The 15,178-nt window shown below is 65.5% G+C and overlaps 4 protein-coding genes across 8 annotated transcripts; 2 read left to right on the plus strand and 2 right to left on the minus strand.

Annotated features, from left to right (window-relative positions):
* The first annotated feature begins 155 nt into the window (after positions 1-155).
* On the plus strand, positions 156-5,577 carry WDR24 (WD repeat domain 24). The gene is made up of 9 exons (XM_082713617.1): positions 156-848; positions 1,074-1,556; positions 2,546-2,723; positions 2,867-3,539; positions 4,077-4,195; positions 4,273-4,394; positions 4,491-4,595; positions 4,675-5,015; positions 5,156-5,577. Exons 2-9 carry the CDS (start codon positions 1,076-1,078, stop codon positions 5,507-5,509), a joined length of 2,373 nt encoding a protein of 790 aa, XP_082569743.1. The 5' UTR covers positions 156-848; positions 1,074-1,075; the 3' UTR covers positions 5,510-5,577.
* On the plus strand, positions 5,222-8,502 carry JMJD8 (jumonji domain containing 8). Its single transcript, XM_082713739.1, has 10 exons — positions 5,222-5,914; positions 5,995-6,093; positions 6,267-6,315; positions 6,392-6,488; positions 6,575-6,643; positions 6,739-6,858; positions 6,945-7,012; positions 7,093-7,227; positions 7,309-7,405; positions 7,984-8,502. Exons 1-9 carry the CDS (start codon positions 5,799-5,801, stop codon positions 7,387-7,389), a joined length of 834 nt encoding a protein of 277 aa, XP_082569865.1. The 5' UTR covers positions 5,222-5,798; the 3' UTR covers positions 7,390-7,405; positions 7,984-8,502.
* Positions 7,438-10,043, minus strand: STUB1 (STIP1 homology and U-box containing protein 1). 2 transcript variants are annotated; one of them, XM_082713733.1, is made up of 7 exons: positions 9,593-10,043; positions 8,825-9,023; positions 8,574-8,739; positions 8,242-8,359; positions 8,085-8,141; positions 7,888-8,004; positions 7,438-7,809 (listed from the first exon to the last, which is right to left on the minus strand). In XM_082713733.1, exons 1-7 carry the CDS (start codon positions 9,749-9,751, stop codon positions 7,684-7,686), a joined length of 942 nt encoding a protein of 313 aa, XP_082569859.1. In that variant the 5' UTR covers positions 9,752-10,043; the 3' UTR covers positions 7,438-7,683. The 2 variants fall into 2 exon arrangements, with proteins under 2 accessions (XP_082569859.1, XP_082569860.1); XM_082713734.1 differs by having other exon boundaries at positions 8,272-8,359; positions 9,593-10,036.
* Positions 10,044-11,323: 1,280 nt separating this feature from the next.
* RHBDL1 (rhomboid like 1) lies at positions 11,324-13,962 on the minus strand. 4 transcript variants are annotated; one of them, XM_082713720.1, is made up of 8 exons: positions 13,826-13,962; positions 13,189-13,350; positions 12,730-12,954; positions 12,507-12,655; positions 12,307-12,419; positions 12,132-12,232; positions 11,991-12,051; positions 11,324-11,822 (listed from the first exon to the last, which is right to left on the minus strand). In XM_082713720.1, the coding sequence occupies exons 1-8, from the start codon at positions 13,862-13,864 to the stop codon at positions 11,644-11,646; spliced, it is 1,029 nt and encodes a 342-aa protein (XP_082569846.1). In that variant the 5' UTR covers positions 13,865-13,962; the 3' UTR covers positions 11,324-11,643. The 4 variants fall into 4 exon arrangements, with proteins under 4 accessions (XP_082569846.1, XP_082569844.1, XP_082569847.1 ...); XM_082713718.1 differs by having other exon boundaries at positions 11,324-11,915; XM_082713721.1 differs by having other exon boundaries at positions 13,189-13,347; positions 13,826-13,958.
* Between the last annotated feature and the right edge of the window lie 1,216 nt (positions 13,963-15,178).

Here is a 15,178-nt window from a genome sequence, read left to right on the forward strand (position 1 = left end):
CTCCGCCTGAGCAAGGGGCCAGCCGCGTGCGTGGGACGGACGAGCAGGACCCAGCGGCCGAGCGCCGCGGAGACCCCCTGCTGGATGCGAGGGCCCAGAGAGGCCAAGGCCTGCAGCGCTGAGCGCACAGCGCGCAGCGGCGGCCGCGCCTCAGAGCTCGCCCGGGGCGGGGCGGGCCCCGGAGCGGCAGCTGAGGCGGGCGTCCCGGGTAGACGGCTGGAGGGATGCGAGGCTCGTTAGGGGGGCTGGGCTTGTGGGCGCAGTCGGGCACTAGCATGCAAACTCTGTGGCAAAGAGACCGGCCGCTGAGGCGGGACCGGGGGAGCCCAGGGCAGCGCCTCTACCTCCGTTCAGGTCGATGCCTCCGCCTCCACTAGCTCGGCTCCCTGACCCGGAACGTTTGCAGCGCGGGGGCCCGCTTCCGGTGAGAGGCGGGCAAGACGGGGCCCCTTCCGGCGAGCCGGGCGCTGGGGGACAGAAAAGCGAAGGGCTGCTTCCGGCACGGTGGTTCCGGCCAGGCCCAGCCCGGCAAGTTTAGGAGAGGGTCGTGGTGGTCGCGGAGGGAGAGGCTTCTCCAAGCCCCCTGGCCGCCGTCCCGCTGCCTCCGCTCCCCCGCGCGCGCCGCCGGCCTCCGGCCAGTGCCCTCAGGCTCCCTGAACGGCTCAGTCCTTGGCGTCCGTGTGCGTCCCCCGCGCTCCTCTGTCCCTCCCCGGAGGCTCCCGGACGCACCGTGTGAACCACGGGAACTCCCTCGCTTCCTTGCGGGGACTGACGGACCGAAAGACTAGGGATCGTCCCCATCCGACTGCTGGGGGCATGGAGCGCTGGCCCGGGCTGGGACGGACCAGGTAGGGGCTCCCCGGAAGGCAGACCGGACGGCGGAGCTGCGGGACAGCGATGTCTCCTCATTGAGGGGCAGCCCGCTGTTCTGGACGGGCTCGCCAAAACTGACCCGTCCAGGACAAAGCCATCTGGGGGGACCCAACCAGGGTGAAGGGTCGGAACTGACAGGCCCCACCGGGCTGATAAGCCCAGCTCTCGTCACCAACCTCCTGTCCCCCCAACCGGCACAGACATGGAGAAGATGTCCCGAGTGACCACGGCCCTGGGTGGCAGCGCGCTGACTGGCCGTACCATGCACTGCCACCTGGACGCGCCGGCCAATGCCATCAGCGTGTGCCGGGACGCAGCCCAGGTGGTCGTGGCCGGCCGCAGCATCTTCAAGATCTACGCCATTGAGGACGAACAGTTTGTGGAGAAGCTGAACCTCCGTGTGGGTCGCAAGCCCTCCCTCAACCTGAGCTGCGCGGATGTGGTCTGGCACCAGATGGATGAGAACCTGCTGGCCACGGCGGCCACCAATGGCGTGGTGGTCACCTGGAACCTGGGACGGCCATCCCGCAACAAGCAGGACCAGCTGTTCACAGAGCACAAACGCACGGTGAACAAAGTCTGCTTCCACCCCACCGAGGCCCACGTGCTGCTCAGTGGCTCCCAGGACGGCTTCATGAAGTGCTTCGACCTCCGCAGGAAGGACTCCGTCAGCACCTTCTCGGGTGAGGCCCCGGAGGCGGGTAGGGCAGGTGGAGAAGTGCATGGTGGGCATCAGAGGTCTTCACACCTGCTCCCAGAGAGCACTAGAAGAGTGGGTGTGGGTCAGCCCGGGAGGGGCTGGGTATGGGACCAGGGAGAGGGCCAGCCTGAGTGGACTGCAGCCAAGCTGGGCCGCCGAGCTGAGGGTCTGTCTTGCTGCTTCCGAGCTCCAGGCCACTTCAGGGCAGGAAGCCCACTGGGGCCTCCCCTCCAGGACAGAGAGAGGGTGGGGTATGCTGCCCGTCCTCCCATCCAGTTCTTTTCCCAGCAGGCCCAGCTTCTTGACAGCTGGCCTTGTGCCATCGAGGTCATGTCCATCCTGAAGAAACCACACGAAGCATGGGGCAGAATCCTCAGTCACCTCAGAGTATTGGGGGCCTCCTAAGACCCTGACCTACCTGCAGTGTGGAAACGGGAGCATCCTTGAAGGCTCTTGGGGTGGTGGTCCGTGGGGGTGGACACAGACCTTTAAGGTCCCAGTCCCCTAGGGTGGACCCAGCAGCTCCAGCTCAAGGTGAAGGGATGCAGCAGACACTGGGGGACCCTCATGCAGGCCGCCTTGGACCTCTCTCGGGGGAGCGCATACCGACAGCAGGGCAAGGCTCCCATTAGCTCAGTGCTCTGACAGCCAGTCCTGGAGCTGCGCCGCAGCTCTGTGCAGGGACGGCGTCAGCACAATCCAGGGGAGAATCGGGGTGCGCCGGTTTGGTTCAAAAACTACATGGCGCCTGGCATCCCACTCCCTGGCTTGCTCTACCGTTTCTTCTGTGGGAAGCCTCTCTTGCCACCGTCCGCCCCAGGCAGGCTTAGGGCTGTTGACTCCTTCTTCTAGGCCTCCCCACTTTGGCTGCAGACAGGCACGTGGCCGCAGTCCACGGCCTCTCTGAGGGCTCCAGCGTTGGCTGCTCTCTGTCCTGGAGCCTCACCTTCTCTAATGATGTCCTGCCCACAGGCCAGTCAGAGAGCGTGCGGGACGTCCAGTTCAGCATCCGGGACTATTTCACCTTCGCCTCCACCTTCGAGAATGGCAACGTGCAGCTCTGGGACATCCGGCGGCCCGACCGCTGCGAGAGGATGTTCACCGCCCACAACGGTCCTGTCTTCTGCTGCGACTGGCACCCTGAGGACAGGTGTGGGGCGGGGTGGTGTGCGGGCACAGGCAGCAGGGTGGGACCAGTGGGCTTATGGAGGGCTGCCTCCAGACCTGCGAGACAGAGTGGGGAGCCCTTCCAGCCCTGGCGAGGACACTGAGGGCTTCGTGGATCTGTTATAGGGGCTGGCTGGCCACGGGTGGGCGTGACAAGATGGTGAAGGTCTGGGACATGACAACACACCGCGCCAAGGAGGTGCACTGCGTGCAAACCATCGCCTCGGTGGCCCGAGTCAAGTGGCGGCCTGAGTGCCGTCACCACCTGGCTACCTGCTCCATGATGGTGGACCATAACATCTACGTGTGGGATGTGCGCCGGCCTTTTGTCCCGGCTGCCATGTTTGAGGAGCACCGCGACGTCACAACAGGCATTGCCTGGCGCCACCCACACGATCCCTCCTTCCTGCTCTCCGGTTCTAAGGACAGCACACTGTGCCAGCACCTGTTCCGCGATGCCAGCCAGCCTGTTGAGCGTGCCAACCCTGAGGGCCTCTGCTATGGCCTCTTTGGAGACCTGGCCTTTGCTGCTAAGGAGAGCCTGGTGTCTGCCGAGTCTGGGCGCAAGCCCTGTGCCGGTGATCGGCGCCACCCCATCTTCTTCAAGCGCAAGCTGGACCCTGCCGAGCCTTTTGTGGGCCTTGCGTCTAGTGCCCTCAGTGTCTTTGAGATGGAGCCCGGCAGCAGCAGCATGAGCTGGTTCGTGGATACCGCTGAGCGTTATGCCCTGGCCGGTCGGCCTCTTGCCGAGCTCTGTGACCACAATGCCAAAGTGGCTCGGGAGCTTGGCCGAAACCAGGTAGGTGGGGCAGTCCAGGGACCATGGCCTTGGGGGTGCCCCCAACTGGTATACTCGGACCCTACTCTGGTTTCAGCGCTCAGCTCTGGTGGTGGCCACCACCAGCCACCACCCTTAGTAACTGAGGGTACCCTGTGCCCTGAAGTGGGCCAGATGCCAGTGCCACCGCTGGGGTGCAGGCCTGGTGTGTTGTGGTGTCCCAGCCCCCTCTCATGGCTCACTTTGCTTTTGGATTTCCCAAAGTGTCTGACTCCACAGGGGACCACATTGCTTCTCACTGTCTTCCTGAGCCCACGGGCTCACTCCTTGTTCGCTGCCTCCAATTTCTGATCCTTCCTGTGCCCTCGTAGGACAGAGACCAGATTTACATCATTGGCATAGGTGTCCATTTCTGCAGCTGGGGTGGACCAGGACATTGGGTGCCTGGGGCAGCTGAACACTGAGTCTGAGTCTGGCTCTGTCCAGGAGTCAGGGGGGCAGTCTGCATGGGGTGCCGGGAACCGAGACCCTTTGTGAGTGCCCGGCGCCTGCCCCTAGGTAGCGCAGACCTGGACCATGCTGCGGATCATCTACTCTAGCCCTGGCCTGGCGTCTGCCGCCAGCCTCAACCACAGTGTGGGCAAGGGCAGCTCTTGCGGCTTGCCACTTATGAACAGGTACATGTTTGGGGGTGGCTCTCCTCGGGGTGGGGACTGTTGGAGCCCGTCGACCCACTGGCCTTCCCTGCCCCCAGTTTCAACCTGAAGGATATGGCCCCAGGGTTGGGCAGTGAGACCAGGCTGGACCGTAGCAAGGGAGACACACGGAGCGACACAGTGCTGCTTGACTCCTCAACCACACTCATCACCAATGAGGGTAGGCAGGGGGGGCGGACAGGGCACTGAGGGGAGTGGAGCTAGGGCGTCCCAGAATCCGCTCTCGTGCAACGCATCCCGCCTCCATCGTGGGCAGATAACGAAGAGACAGAGGGCAGCGATGTGCCTGCAGACTACCTGCTGGGTGACGTGGAGGGCGAGGAGGACGAGCTGTACCTGCTGGACCCGGAACATGCACACAGTGAGTCGGGGCTCAGGGAGTGGCACTGGCTGGTGGGGCCAGAGGCTCAGACCTTGCCTTCCCCGTCCCTGCCTCACAGCGGAGGAACCAGAATATGTGCTGCCTCAGGAAGCCTTCCCCCTGCGCCACGAGATTGTAGACACGCCCCCGGGCCCGGAGCACCTACAGGACAAGGCGGACTCCCCCCACGTGAGCGGCAGTGAGGCGGATGCAGCTTCCCTGGCGCCCGTGGACTCCTCCTTCTCACTCATCTCCGTGTCACATGCTCTCTACGACACCCGCCTGCCCCCTGACTTCTTCAGTGCCCTGGTGTGTGACATGCTGCGCTTCTACGCAGAGCAGGGGGACGTGCAGATGGCTGTGTCCGTGCTCATCGTGCTGGGCGAGCGTGTGCGCAAGGACATTGATGAGCAGACGCAGGTGGGTGACTGGGCGGGCGGGGGTTCCCCACCACCCCAAGGACTGCCCTCGCAGGCCTGCCTTCCCCACCCCCCGCCCCGGTTCGGGGGAGCCCCCAGTGTGCCCGCCTCCAGGCCTTGGCCTCCCACCCGCCCCCCCAGGAGCACTGGTACACGTCCTACATCGACCTGCTGCAGCGCTTCTGCCTCTGGAACGTGTCCAACCAGGTGGTCAAGCTGAGCACCAGCCGCGCCATCAGCTGCCTCAACCAGGCGTCCACCACGCTGCACGTCAACTGCAGCCACTGCAAGCGGCCCATGAGCAGCCGCGGCTGGGTGTGTGACCGCTGCCACCGCTGCGCCAGCATGTGCGCCGTCTGCCACCACGTGGTCAAGGGGCTGTTCGTGTGGTGCCAGGGCTGCAGCCACGGTGGCCACCTGCAGCACATCATGAAGTGGCTGGAGGGCAGCTCGCACTGCCCCGCGGGCTGCGGCCACCTGTGCGAGTACTCCTGACCTGCTTGCGCGGGCTCGGCCGGGGCGGGCCGGGGCGGGAGCCGCAAATAAAGGAGGCAGCAGCCGCAGTCTGAGGCTGCCTGTGCGCCGCCGTCGCGCCGCCGCGCCCAGGCCCCACGCCGGGCGACTCTGGGGGTGGGGGGCACGTCGCCATGGGTGCCGGCCATAGCCGCCGTCCCCTCTCCCGCGGCCTTCGCGCATCCTTCCGAAAGTGCCCTCCCTTCCGGGGCAGGGCCCGAGGAACTACTTCCGGGGTGGTCCCCGTTGCCACGACGACGGAGCTCCCGACATGCCTCGCGGCGGCGGGCTCATGGCGCCGGGGGCGCGGCCGCTCTTGCTGCTGCTTGTCTGGACGCTGGCGGCTCTGGCCCGGCGCGGCCTCGCGGAAGCGGGCGACGGAGGGTGGTGAGCAGCGCCGGCGGGCGGGGCGGGGGGGGGGGGCGCGGCGCGCGGTGGGGCGGACCGCTGACCCGCTGTGTCCGCAGGCAGCTGCGCGGGCCCGGAGCGCCGGCGGCCCTGACGGAGGAGCAGCGCTGCGCGGTGGAACGTCGGGCCGACCTCAGCTACTCCGAGTTCGTGCAGCAGTACGTGCGCCCCCTCGCACTGGTCACTCCTCCTAGACCGCAATGCGCGCGCCCTCCGGCTGCTTGCGGACCCCCCACCCCGGCTCCCGAGAGCAGCCCCCTTTTGGGCTAACGCGGGTGGGGTTGGGGCGGGTGGGCGAGAGTGAGACCTGGCCGTGCCTCTGCCCTTACAGCTACGCCTTCTCCAGACCCGTCATCCTGCAGGGCCTCACAGACAACTCGGTGAGTGCGGGCGCCCCTCCTGGCCACTTGGCACCCGTGCTGGGCCTGGCCCTTGAGTCTTTTCCCCACCCCCCAGAGGTTCCGGGCTCTGTGCTCCCGAGAAAGGCTCCTGGCCTCGTTTGGGGACAGCAGGGTTCGCCTGAGCACTGCCAATACCTACTCCTACCGGAAAGGTGAGCTGCCCCACCCTCCGGCCCAGCCCGCATGCCAGCATCTTGCACGCGGCCTTGGCCAGTCCTCATCAACCCCTTTCCCGCAGTGGACCTGCCCTTCCAGGAGTACGTGGAGCACCTGCTGCATCCCCAGGATCCTACCACCCTGGGCAACGGTGAGTCTGATCTGGTTGGCCCTGGGGTGGGACAGGGGCATCTGGGAGTGCCCAGCTGCCAAGATCCCTGTACCTTCTCTCTTCTTTGTTGGCAGACACCCTGTATTTCTTTGGGGATAACAATTTTAGTGAATGGGCATCGCTCTTTCAGCACTACTCCCCACCACCATTTAGTCTGTTGGGTACCACTACCGCTTACAGCTTTGGAATCGCAGGTGGGTACCCTACAAAGGGGATTTGGGAGGGAAGAGGAAACTCTAAATTGGGTGGCGTCAGCAGTTGCTCACATATGACCCCACAGGAGCTGGTTCTGGGGTGCCCTTCCACTGGCACGGGCCAGGGTTCTCAGAGGTCATCTATGGTCGCAAGGTTAGCACACGATGGGGGTGGGGGCTGGGTTTTGGAGCTTACTGACTGCAACAGAGTGACCTTGCTGCTCCCGCTCTCAGCGCTGGTTCCTATACCCCCCGGAGAAGACACCAGAGTTCCATCCCAACAAAACCACGCTGGCCTGGCTTCAGGATATATACCCAACTCTGGTACCATCTGCAAAGCCCCTGGAGTGCACCGTCCAGGCTGGTGAGGTCAGTAGGCGGCACAAAGGGGCCAGGCTGGACCTGGCACCACACCAACTAATCCCTGTACCCCTCCCTACCCTCCACCAGGTGCTGTATTTCCCTGACCGATGGTGGCATGCTACACTCAACTTGGACACCAGTGTGTTCATCTCTACCTTCCTCAACTAGCCAGCTTGGGCGGCTGGTGAGCCCAGCACACACCAGCACACACCCCTATAGTGCTCACAGATTTTATTACAGGACAGCGGTGGCAGTAGCCCACCCTCGCCTGCTGTTTCTGGCCCAGATGTGGGTGGAAGTGGGGCTCGTGGTCCAGCAGCAGAACTGATGAGGATGGGGTTGGGGACACCAGGGCAGAGATCTAGGGACACAAACTATGTACAAGGACTGGGAGCTACTGCCCCAAGGCCCTCCTGAGCCAGGGTACTAGGCAAGGTGGGCAGCCCTGGCCCTTGCCTGGCCTCAGTAGTCCTCCACCCAGCCGTTCTCGGAGATGAACGCATCAATGACCTCTTTCATGGCCAGGTTGGGGATGAGCTGTTCCTGGGTCAGGGGGCTCCGGGTGACAGGGTCAAAGTGGCCCACGCGCTGCAGTGTGCAGTGACAACAGGGTCAGAAAGTGCTCAGTGGTTATGGGTCCTGCTCCCAGCACTCACGGGCCCTCACCTGCAGGTGCTCCTCAATGTCCTTGCGGTCGTAGGTGATGCCGCTGGGTGTGATGCACGGCTCGCGCATGAGCTCAAAGCTGATCTTGCCACACAGGTAGTCCGGGATATCTCGCTTCTGCAACACGTGGGGTGACATTAGGCACCGGAATGAGAACAGTGCTCCAATTCCTGCTACCCAGAGGACAGACAGCTTACCTTTCTCTTCTCATCCACCTGGGAGAAAAGCTCATCCATGTCTGCTAAGTACTTGTCCTGCGAAAAAACAAGCAGCTACGCGTGGGCCACATGCCCCATTCCCCTTCCCCGGGCACAGGCACGGGCACCCTCCCGTCACAGGCACGCAAACACGCACACATCCACACGTGGGCTGGGGCACCCTCACGTGCTTGGCCTCGATGCAGGCCTGCTGGGCCCGGATGTGGCCATCATCCTCATCACCCTCATGGTTCCGCTGGCATTCTTCTAGCTCCCTGGGGGTCAACCAGGGGCTAGTCAGAAATGGGTCTGCCCAGAAGAGCTCTCACTCCACCCCAACCTCGGGCTCATTCAGGTCTCACTTCCCTCCATCTCCTGCTTGCCAGTGTTGGCCTTCAATAAACACCTGTGTTCTTGACTCAGCGTTAACCCTGGAGTGCTGACTTGGGGGTGGGTGGGGCCCTGGAGCCTGCCACTAGCGCCGCCCACCTCTCCCGCTCGGCCACAATGAGCCGGGTGAGGTAGGAGTGCAGCTCGTTCTCCTGGTGGATGCGCCGCTCCTCGATGCTGTTCCAGCGCTTCTTCTTGGCGATGCGCAGAGCACTAGGGATGTCATCGCCGAAGTTGAGCCGCTGCTCCTTGGCCAGGTTGTAGGCTAGAAGAACAGGGGCTCCAAGTCACCTGGCCAGTCCATCCGCCTGGTGCCAGGCGCCCCTTAACCCTGAAAGCTGTAGGCCCACCTCGCTGCAGATTGGCGATGGCCTCATCATAGCTCTCCATCTCTAGCTGGCATTGTCCCAGGAAGAAGTGTGCCTTCACAGACTGCCCGTCCAGTTCCAAGGCCCGCCGGCAGTCAGCCAGGGCCTGCTCGTGCTGCTGCATCTTCAGGTAGCACAAGGCCCGGTTGGTGTAGTACACTGCCACCAGAGGATTCCGGGTCTGGGGACCAAGGCCAGGCCAGCCAGCATGAGGGAGTGAGCTCTGTGCCCCTTCTCCGTCCTAGGCCCTGTCCCAGGCCCAGTTTAGAGCCCGCGGCTAGAACTGCAACACCAGAAACTTCTCAGCTTCGAAGCCCCTGTGTACTGCGGGCTGCTGGAAGGAGAACTCCCGGTCCTGAGGCCCGCATGAGCCCACCCTCTTGACTCCCAGTAGATCTTGGAAGCCTGTTTCCCAGACCTGGGGAGAGCCCCAGCTTTGGGCCTGGGGTTCTCAAGGGACAAGGATCCCTGGTCCTCGGTCTGGGGGCCTCAAGCACCCTGAAGCTCCCACCCACCGTACTTCTTCGGCAACCAGCAGTGGCTCGAGAGCCGCGGCCCTGACCCGACGGAAACAAGACCATCACTGAGCTCTCGGGGCCCCAACGCCCCCGCGTACGAACCAAGAGCCTCCGAAGGTCCGGCGGGAATGGCCGGGCAGGGGCTCCGGGGAGGACGCGGGGCCGAACCCCGGGCCCCGCCCCCTCCCCTGGCCCGGACGCCGGTTCCCTCCCCCGGTGCGGGCGCACTCACGATGGCGCGGCCGTAGCAGGCCGCCGCCTCCGGGTACTTGCGACCCACGAAGAGCCGGTTGCCCTGCTCCTTGAGCTCCTGCGCGCTCGGGCTCTTTTCGGGGCTTCCGCCGCCGGCGCCCAACCGCGCGCCACCCTCCTTCTCCTCCTTGCCCTTCATGGCGCCGCGCGGCACAGCCTGGGCTTCGCTCCCAGGCTCCGCGTCTGGCCCGCCCTGCGCCCGCAGCCCGAGCCCGCAGCCCGAGCCCCCGATCCGCTCGGGCCCGGTCCAGCGATCCGCCACCGGAAGTTCCGGCTGCGTGGGGCGGGGCCAGCGCGGCGGGCGGGGACGCGCGTGCGTTCCACGGGCAGAGGGGAAAGCGGGTGGAGCCGGCTGGGAGCATGCGCTCGAAGCAAAGCGACCCGCGGCGTCCAAGTCCGGAGCAGCGCTAAGAAGGTGGCCAGTGACTCTCGGCCCCGCCCCGCACAGGCCCCGCCCCGCACAGGCCCCGCCCGCCCGCGAACATGGCGGCTGTCCGGCCTCGAGCCGGAAGGACGCGGTCCTGGCGCCTTACGGGGAGGTGCCGTGGGCGCGCGCGGACCGCCAGGGGCGGCTGGAAATCCCCTACCGATGGTAGGGCGAAGGAGGGAGGGGCGGTCGGTAGGGCGGACGAGCCCCGTTGCCCGAGTCGCCGTCATCGCCCTTCCCCAGGCACCGAGAGGAGTACCCCTGGCCACCGAGGGCCGAGCGGGGAAGCACGTGACACGAAACGAGCCGGAGCGGCCGCGGGCGTGGAAACCGGCGGTGAGGGCTTCCCACGAGCGGGCGGGGCCTGGCGGCGCGGGCGGAGCTTCCTGGTGGGGCGAGAACGCTTGGCGAAGTCCACCGCCCGTGACCCCCCCAACCCACCCGGGGCCCGGATCGGCCGGGAGAGCAGGGTGTCCCGCAGGGTCGCGGCCCAGCCGGCCGGTTCTTGTCCTTGCCTGAAAAATGGGCCCATGGCCATGTCCATGACACTGCGGGTCCCTGGGAAGGGCTGCCCTGCGTCAAGCTGGTCCAGCCCTGGTGGGGCATGAGTCCGGCTGCAGGGGCTGTGGAAGCGGCGCCTTCGTGTCCCGCCGCACAGTGGCCCAATTCACCCTCCAGTGCTCCCCGCTGCAGCCCTCAGCAGAGGTGAGGGGCCATGGGCAGGCAGGGGTGCAGTGTGCAGAGCTGTACGGGAGGATCGAGTGGACAGTGTCTCTGGGCCTCTAGGCCCTCCCTAGGCAGTCAGTCCCTCAGGGCCGTGGACTCCCTCACCATGTCAAGGCAGCAGTACTGACATGGACTGTGGGGGAGAAGCTGTGCCCCAACCTGCTGCTGGACCTGAGCCCCAGGCTAGCCATGCCTGAGGACACCACGCCAGCCGAGATGTGCAGAGCGCAGGCTGCCTGAACATGGCTGTGACCCAGGGTCTGCTGACCTGCCCGCAACCTCAGGCCACAGGTTTTCCTGGAGGGCAGGCTGTCCAAGCAGGAGGCTAGCTGCTGCAGGACCTTAACAAATGCTAGAGCTCACACCTGACCATGAGGACCACAGCTCCTTCCCACACCCATCTGTCTCTCTCTCACACACACACACCCTTCCCTCACACCAGTGCACACAAGCAAGGGGAAAGATCGGGTTGTCCACATGGAGGGAAGGGCCCTTACACTGCTCAGTGAGTGGGAGGGAGGCCAGGCCAGCCCCCAGAGCCCTGGTACAGCCGCCTGCTGCTGTGTAAAATATTTATTCATTCTCCAAAAAGGCTCAGACCGCAAATCGTGGGGGAGAGGCTGGGGCAGGGTCTCCATTGGGGCCACACCTGGGGACCTCCACTGCCTGGCCAGGCAGTCCTACCTCCCCAGGCCTGGGAGGGGGTGGCCAGGGCTGGTGTAAGGCTTGGCCTGAACTTAGTGGGCTACTGGGGACACCTGCCCCCACAGAGGAGAAGCAGTCTCAAGATGTACATTCACAGAGGGAGACATGCAGGCTCGCCTGATGGCCAGCCCACATACGCCTGTGCCCTGGCCTGTGCAGCCCTGGGGAGCCCATCAGGGTGGTGGAGGGATGTGGGCGCCCAGCAGGTCATAGGCGAAGACGTTCCAGAAGATGGCAAAGAGCAGGAACGTGCCATAGGCCAGCAGTACCACCCACCAGCCGCACTGGTCCCGCAGGCGTTCCTCATAGCTGCGCAGGATGGTCAGACCCATGCTGACCCCTACCACCGCACCTGCCAGGTGTGCCATGAAGCTGGGCTGGGGGCCTGAGGCAGGCAGTGGTGGGGAAAAGCGGAGCCACACGGCCCGGCCCACCTCGGAACTCACTGCAGAGAAAGGCGGCAGGTGGGGGGTGCCCTGGCCGTAGGCTGAGGCCCCCCAGCCCCCTGACCCCTACTTACTGCACACCAAGGCCAGCACCATCCTCAGCAGCTTGTAGGGACACCTCATCCCAGCCCAGTTCTGATGGGGCGTGAGACAGAGGCTGTGAGGCAGGCCTTGCGGGCCCCTCCCCACACCCGCCCCGCAGTCTGCCCCGTTACCATGACGACGTTGGCCAGGTGTGCCGAGCACAGGGCGTAGACCCCACCAGAGCCCCCCACCACAGGGGCCCGCATGTCCGTAATGGAGACAGTCAGGGAGCCTGTGTGAGCAAAGGGAGAGCCATGAGGGTGAGGCTCACCAGGAAGACGGCGGGGGGGCCCGTGCCTGCCTCACCTGCCAGCACGCCGGCCAGATAGAGCAGGCTGATGCGGAGCAAACCGTGCACCATCTCCAGGGGCACCCCGATCATGAGCTGCAGGAGCGCGTTGAACCCTAGTTGCTCCAGGCTGGCCATGTGGGTGCAAACAGACGGGAGGTCAGCGGTCAGGCTGCCAGCCTGATGGGACGGATGCCAGAGGTGGGCCCCCACTCACCCGACGTGCATGAACATGTAGGTGAGGAAGCGCCAGGCTCGAGCGCGGTGGCCAGGGTGGTACACGAGGGGGCTCTTCATGTACTCGGGGTGGTAGGTCTGCAGCACCCACTTGTTGAGGCGGGCCCCATAGCACAGGAACACGATGATCTGGGGAGGGAGGGTTAGGGCCAGGCGGGGCCAGGCCTGTGGGCGGCCGCTGGGCGGCAGGCAGGTGGGCACACCTGGGCAAGGGTGACTGAGGCCATGAACACAGGGGGTGGGCAGCTGCGGTGCCGATAGAAGTACCAGTGGCGGTCCACCTCTCGGGGCAGGATCTCGTAGGCCACGTAGCGCACAAACCGCTTGTAGACACCCAGGCCTGGCTCCTCCAGCAGCCCGTCCCGCGGCAGTGCCCTCTGTCCGTTGGCGATCGCCCGCTTAAAGCTGCTTGAGCGCTTACTGCTAATCTGGAGGGGGGTGGCCCTAAGCGTGGGCCACCATACTCCCTGCCACCCCAGAGCCACCCTGCCCCTTGGCCAGCCCAGCTCCTGGTCCAGTCGGAGTCCCTGCCCCAAGTCCACACCCCTCCCTGGTGGGAAGGACAGGGAGTGGGGGCTGCCTGCCCACCCCACTTGGACCAGGCACCGTGCCTGCCAAGGCCTAGGCCCGTGCCCCTGCTATCCACCCGTTATGGCACTGACCAGGTCCACCAGCTCCTGGTAGCAGACTTGGCCCCGTTCGTTGCTCTGGGCCAAGGCCACCAGCATGTCCAGCTTGGCCGGGTCCAGGGGCAGCTCATGGCTGTGCACCAGGCCGGTGAAGGTGTCCGCACCGATGAAACCTGTGTGCTCAGGGTCCAGCTGCTGGGGTGGGGGGGCCATTGGCCAAGGCTTGAGGGTAGGTCAGGCCTCCCAGGCTACAGGGCTGGGCCAGGCCAGCTGTGAGAGGCAGGCTCCAAGCACCCCCGGGCCAGACCTCTGCACCGCCACAGTCCCAAGAGCCACCAAGGGACCAGTGCCTGGGTCCCAGGCCTCCAGCTCCTCCAGCAATCAGGGACCTCCCCACCTCATTTCTGCCCTGCCCATCCTCCTAGAAAGGTAGGGCCAAGGTCTGAGAACGATCTCCCTCCCTCCTATACCTCCCCAGAACCCCTGATCTGGCTCACCCTCTTCTGGGGTGTCAGGCAGGGGGCCAAGGTCGCAGGAGAGGGGGCCAGAGAGTAGGCGCGGAGCGGGGAGTGGACCGCGGCTCTTTGGGAGCTCTGTCGCCTCGGCCCAGCCCAGCGGCGGGAGGGCTGCGGCGGGGGCGGTGCCGGCGCCCCCCACCCACCCCACGCACCTGCTCCTGGATAAGCTGCAGCAGCGAGCTCCTGTCCATAGAGCCAGGCGGGGCCGGGGGCCGGGGTCGGCGGCCGCGGCCGGAAGGGGCTGCTCTGCGGACGACTCCGCTCCGCCCCGGCCCGCCCGCTCCGCCCCGCACCGCGTCACGGAGCCAGAGCCGCCCGCCCCCGCGCGCGCGCTGCCGTCGCCCGCCCCGCCACGCGCGGCCAGGACACGCGCGCGCCCCGCTTGCGGACGCGCCTCGAGAAGGAGTGGCCCCGAGCAGAGCTCGGGTCTTGCCCCCCCGCTCACTGCCTTCCCGTTCCGTGCCGGGGCTGCTCACGAAACGGGCAGAGCGGCCGGGAAACTGAGTCACGGGACAGCACCCAGATGCCTCCCTCGCGCGCCCCTCTGCTAGGGACTTCAGCGCTGAAGCCCCTTCCTGGCTGCCCGGGACGCCTTTCTCAGGCCAGGGAACCCTGCCAGGCACGCACTGCAGCCCCACCGCGAGCCCCACCGCCTGCAAAAGGGCGACTAGTGGGGGCAGGTGGGGGAGGCTTGGCGCAGCTGTCTCCACTTGGTCCACGGACACCAACCCACCGCACCCACCTGGGACCAGAGACCCCTGACCACTCCTGTGGCTCAGTGGTGGACAGGGGGACCTCTGGCTCCACAAATTCACAGGTAGCCCAGGCAGACCCACCGACGTCAGTGCGGGGCTGCAGCTGGGCTAGGAAAGTGTCCCTACTTCCTGGGGAGGGCAAGGAGAGTTCTCCATAGAAGGAAGCAACAAAGACCACAGGGACGTGCCGTCAGAGCTACCCCTCACGGGCCACTCACAATCCTGATGCCACAGTCTACACTCCTGGCAGCCAGCCCCACCCAAAGGCAGGTGAGAACCACGCCCATGGGACGAAAGCCAGCAGGGCTGGGAGTCCAGTGGAAGAACGACTTTAGGGTCAAGCCAGACCTGTGTTAGGCTGCAGCATCTCTGGGGAGCATCACCTCCCACAGCAGCACCTTGGGGCCTGGGGGAGGCTCCCTTGCAGAGGGCCCTATGCCAGGAAGGAGGGCTTGACCAGCCACACCACAGGCTCTCTGCTCCACAAACCAAGTAGATGACCCAGCCCCACACTGGGCCCTCTCCTCAGCCCAACAAAGGTTCTCACTTACCCGCCCTGCAGGGTGGGGCTCTCTGGCTGTCCCCCACCCAAGGAGGGGGGCTAAGGCATCTGGCCAGGGTGTGAAGAAAAATGGTAATTTCCCAGGCCAGTCCAACCCTGCACACCAGAAGCAGGGTATATGGGCACACCCCAGCCAGACTGCTGAGCTCGCGGGGGGTGGGAGCAGCCATCAGGAAGGTCTCACTTCT

The sequence above is a fragment of the Mustela nivalis genome (genome assembly GCF_964662115.1).
Source record: "Mustela nivalis genome assembly, chromosome: 19".
NCBI lineage: Eukaryota > Metazoa > Chordata > Mammalia > Carnivora > Mustelidae > Mustela > Mustela nivalis.

Coding starts and splice junctions, on each gene's coding strand:
- WDR24 (XM_082713617.1), top strand. CDS start 1,076: ATGGAGAAGATGTCCCGAGTGACCACGGCCCTGGGTGGCAGCGCGCTG. Junction 4,196..4,272: donor GGCTTGCCACTTATGAACAG/GTACATGTTTGG, acceptor CCCTGCCCCCAG/TTTCAACCTGAAGGATATGG. Junction 4,395..4,490: donor CACACTCATCACCAATGAGG/GTAGGCAGGGGG, acceptor CATCGTGGGCAG/ATAACGAAGAGACAGAGGGC.
- JMJD8 (XM_082713739.1), top strand. CDS start 5,799: ATGCCTCGCGGCGGCGGGCTCATGGCGCCGGGGGCGCGGCCGCTCTTG. Junction 6,489..6,574: donor TACCTACTCCTACCGGAAAG/GTGAGCTGCCCC, acceptor CCTTTCCCGCAG/TGGACCTGCCCTTCCAGGAG. Junction 7,228..7,308: donor GCACCGTCCAGGCTGGTGAG/GTCAGTAGGCGG, acceptor ACCCTCCACCAG/GTGCTGTATTTCCCTGACCG.
- STUB1 (XM_082713733.1), bottom strand. CDS start 9,751: ATGAAGGGCAAGGAGGAGAAGGAGGGTGGCGCGCGGTTGGGCGCCGGC. Junction 9,024..9,592: donor CCTGCTACGGCCGCGCCATC/GTGAGTGCGCCC, acceptor CTTGGTCCCCAG/ACCCGGAATCCTCTGGTGGC. Junction 7,810..7,887: donor ACATTGAGGAGCACCTGCAG/GTGAGGGCCCGT, acceptor TGCACACTGCAG/CGCGTGGGCCACTTTGACCC.
- RHBDL1 (XM_082713718.1), bottom strand. CDS start 13,864: ATGGACAGGAGCTCGCTGCTGCAGCTTATCCAGGAGCAG. Junction 12,420..12,506: donor TACATGTTCATGCACGTCGG/GTGAGTGGGGGC, acceptor CCACATGGCCAG/CCTGGAGCAACTAGGGTTCA. Junction 12,233..12,306: donor TCTGGCCGGCGTGCTGGCAG/GTGAGGCAGGCA, acceptor TTGCTCACACAG/GCTCCCTGACTGTCTCCATT.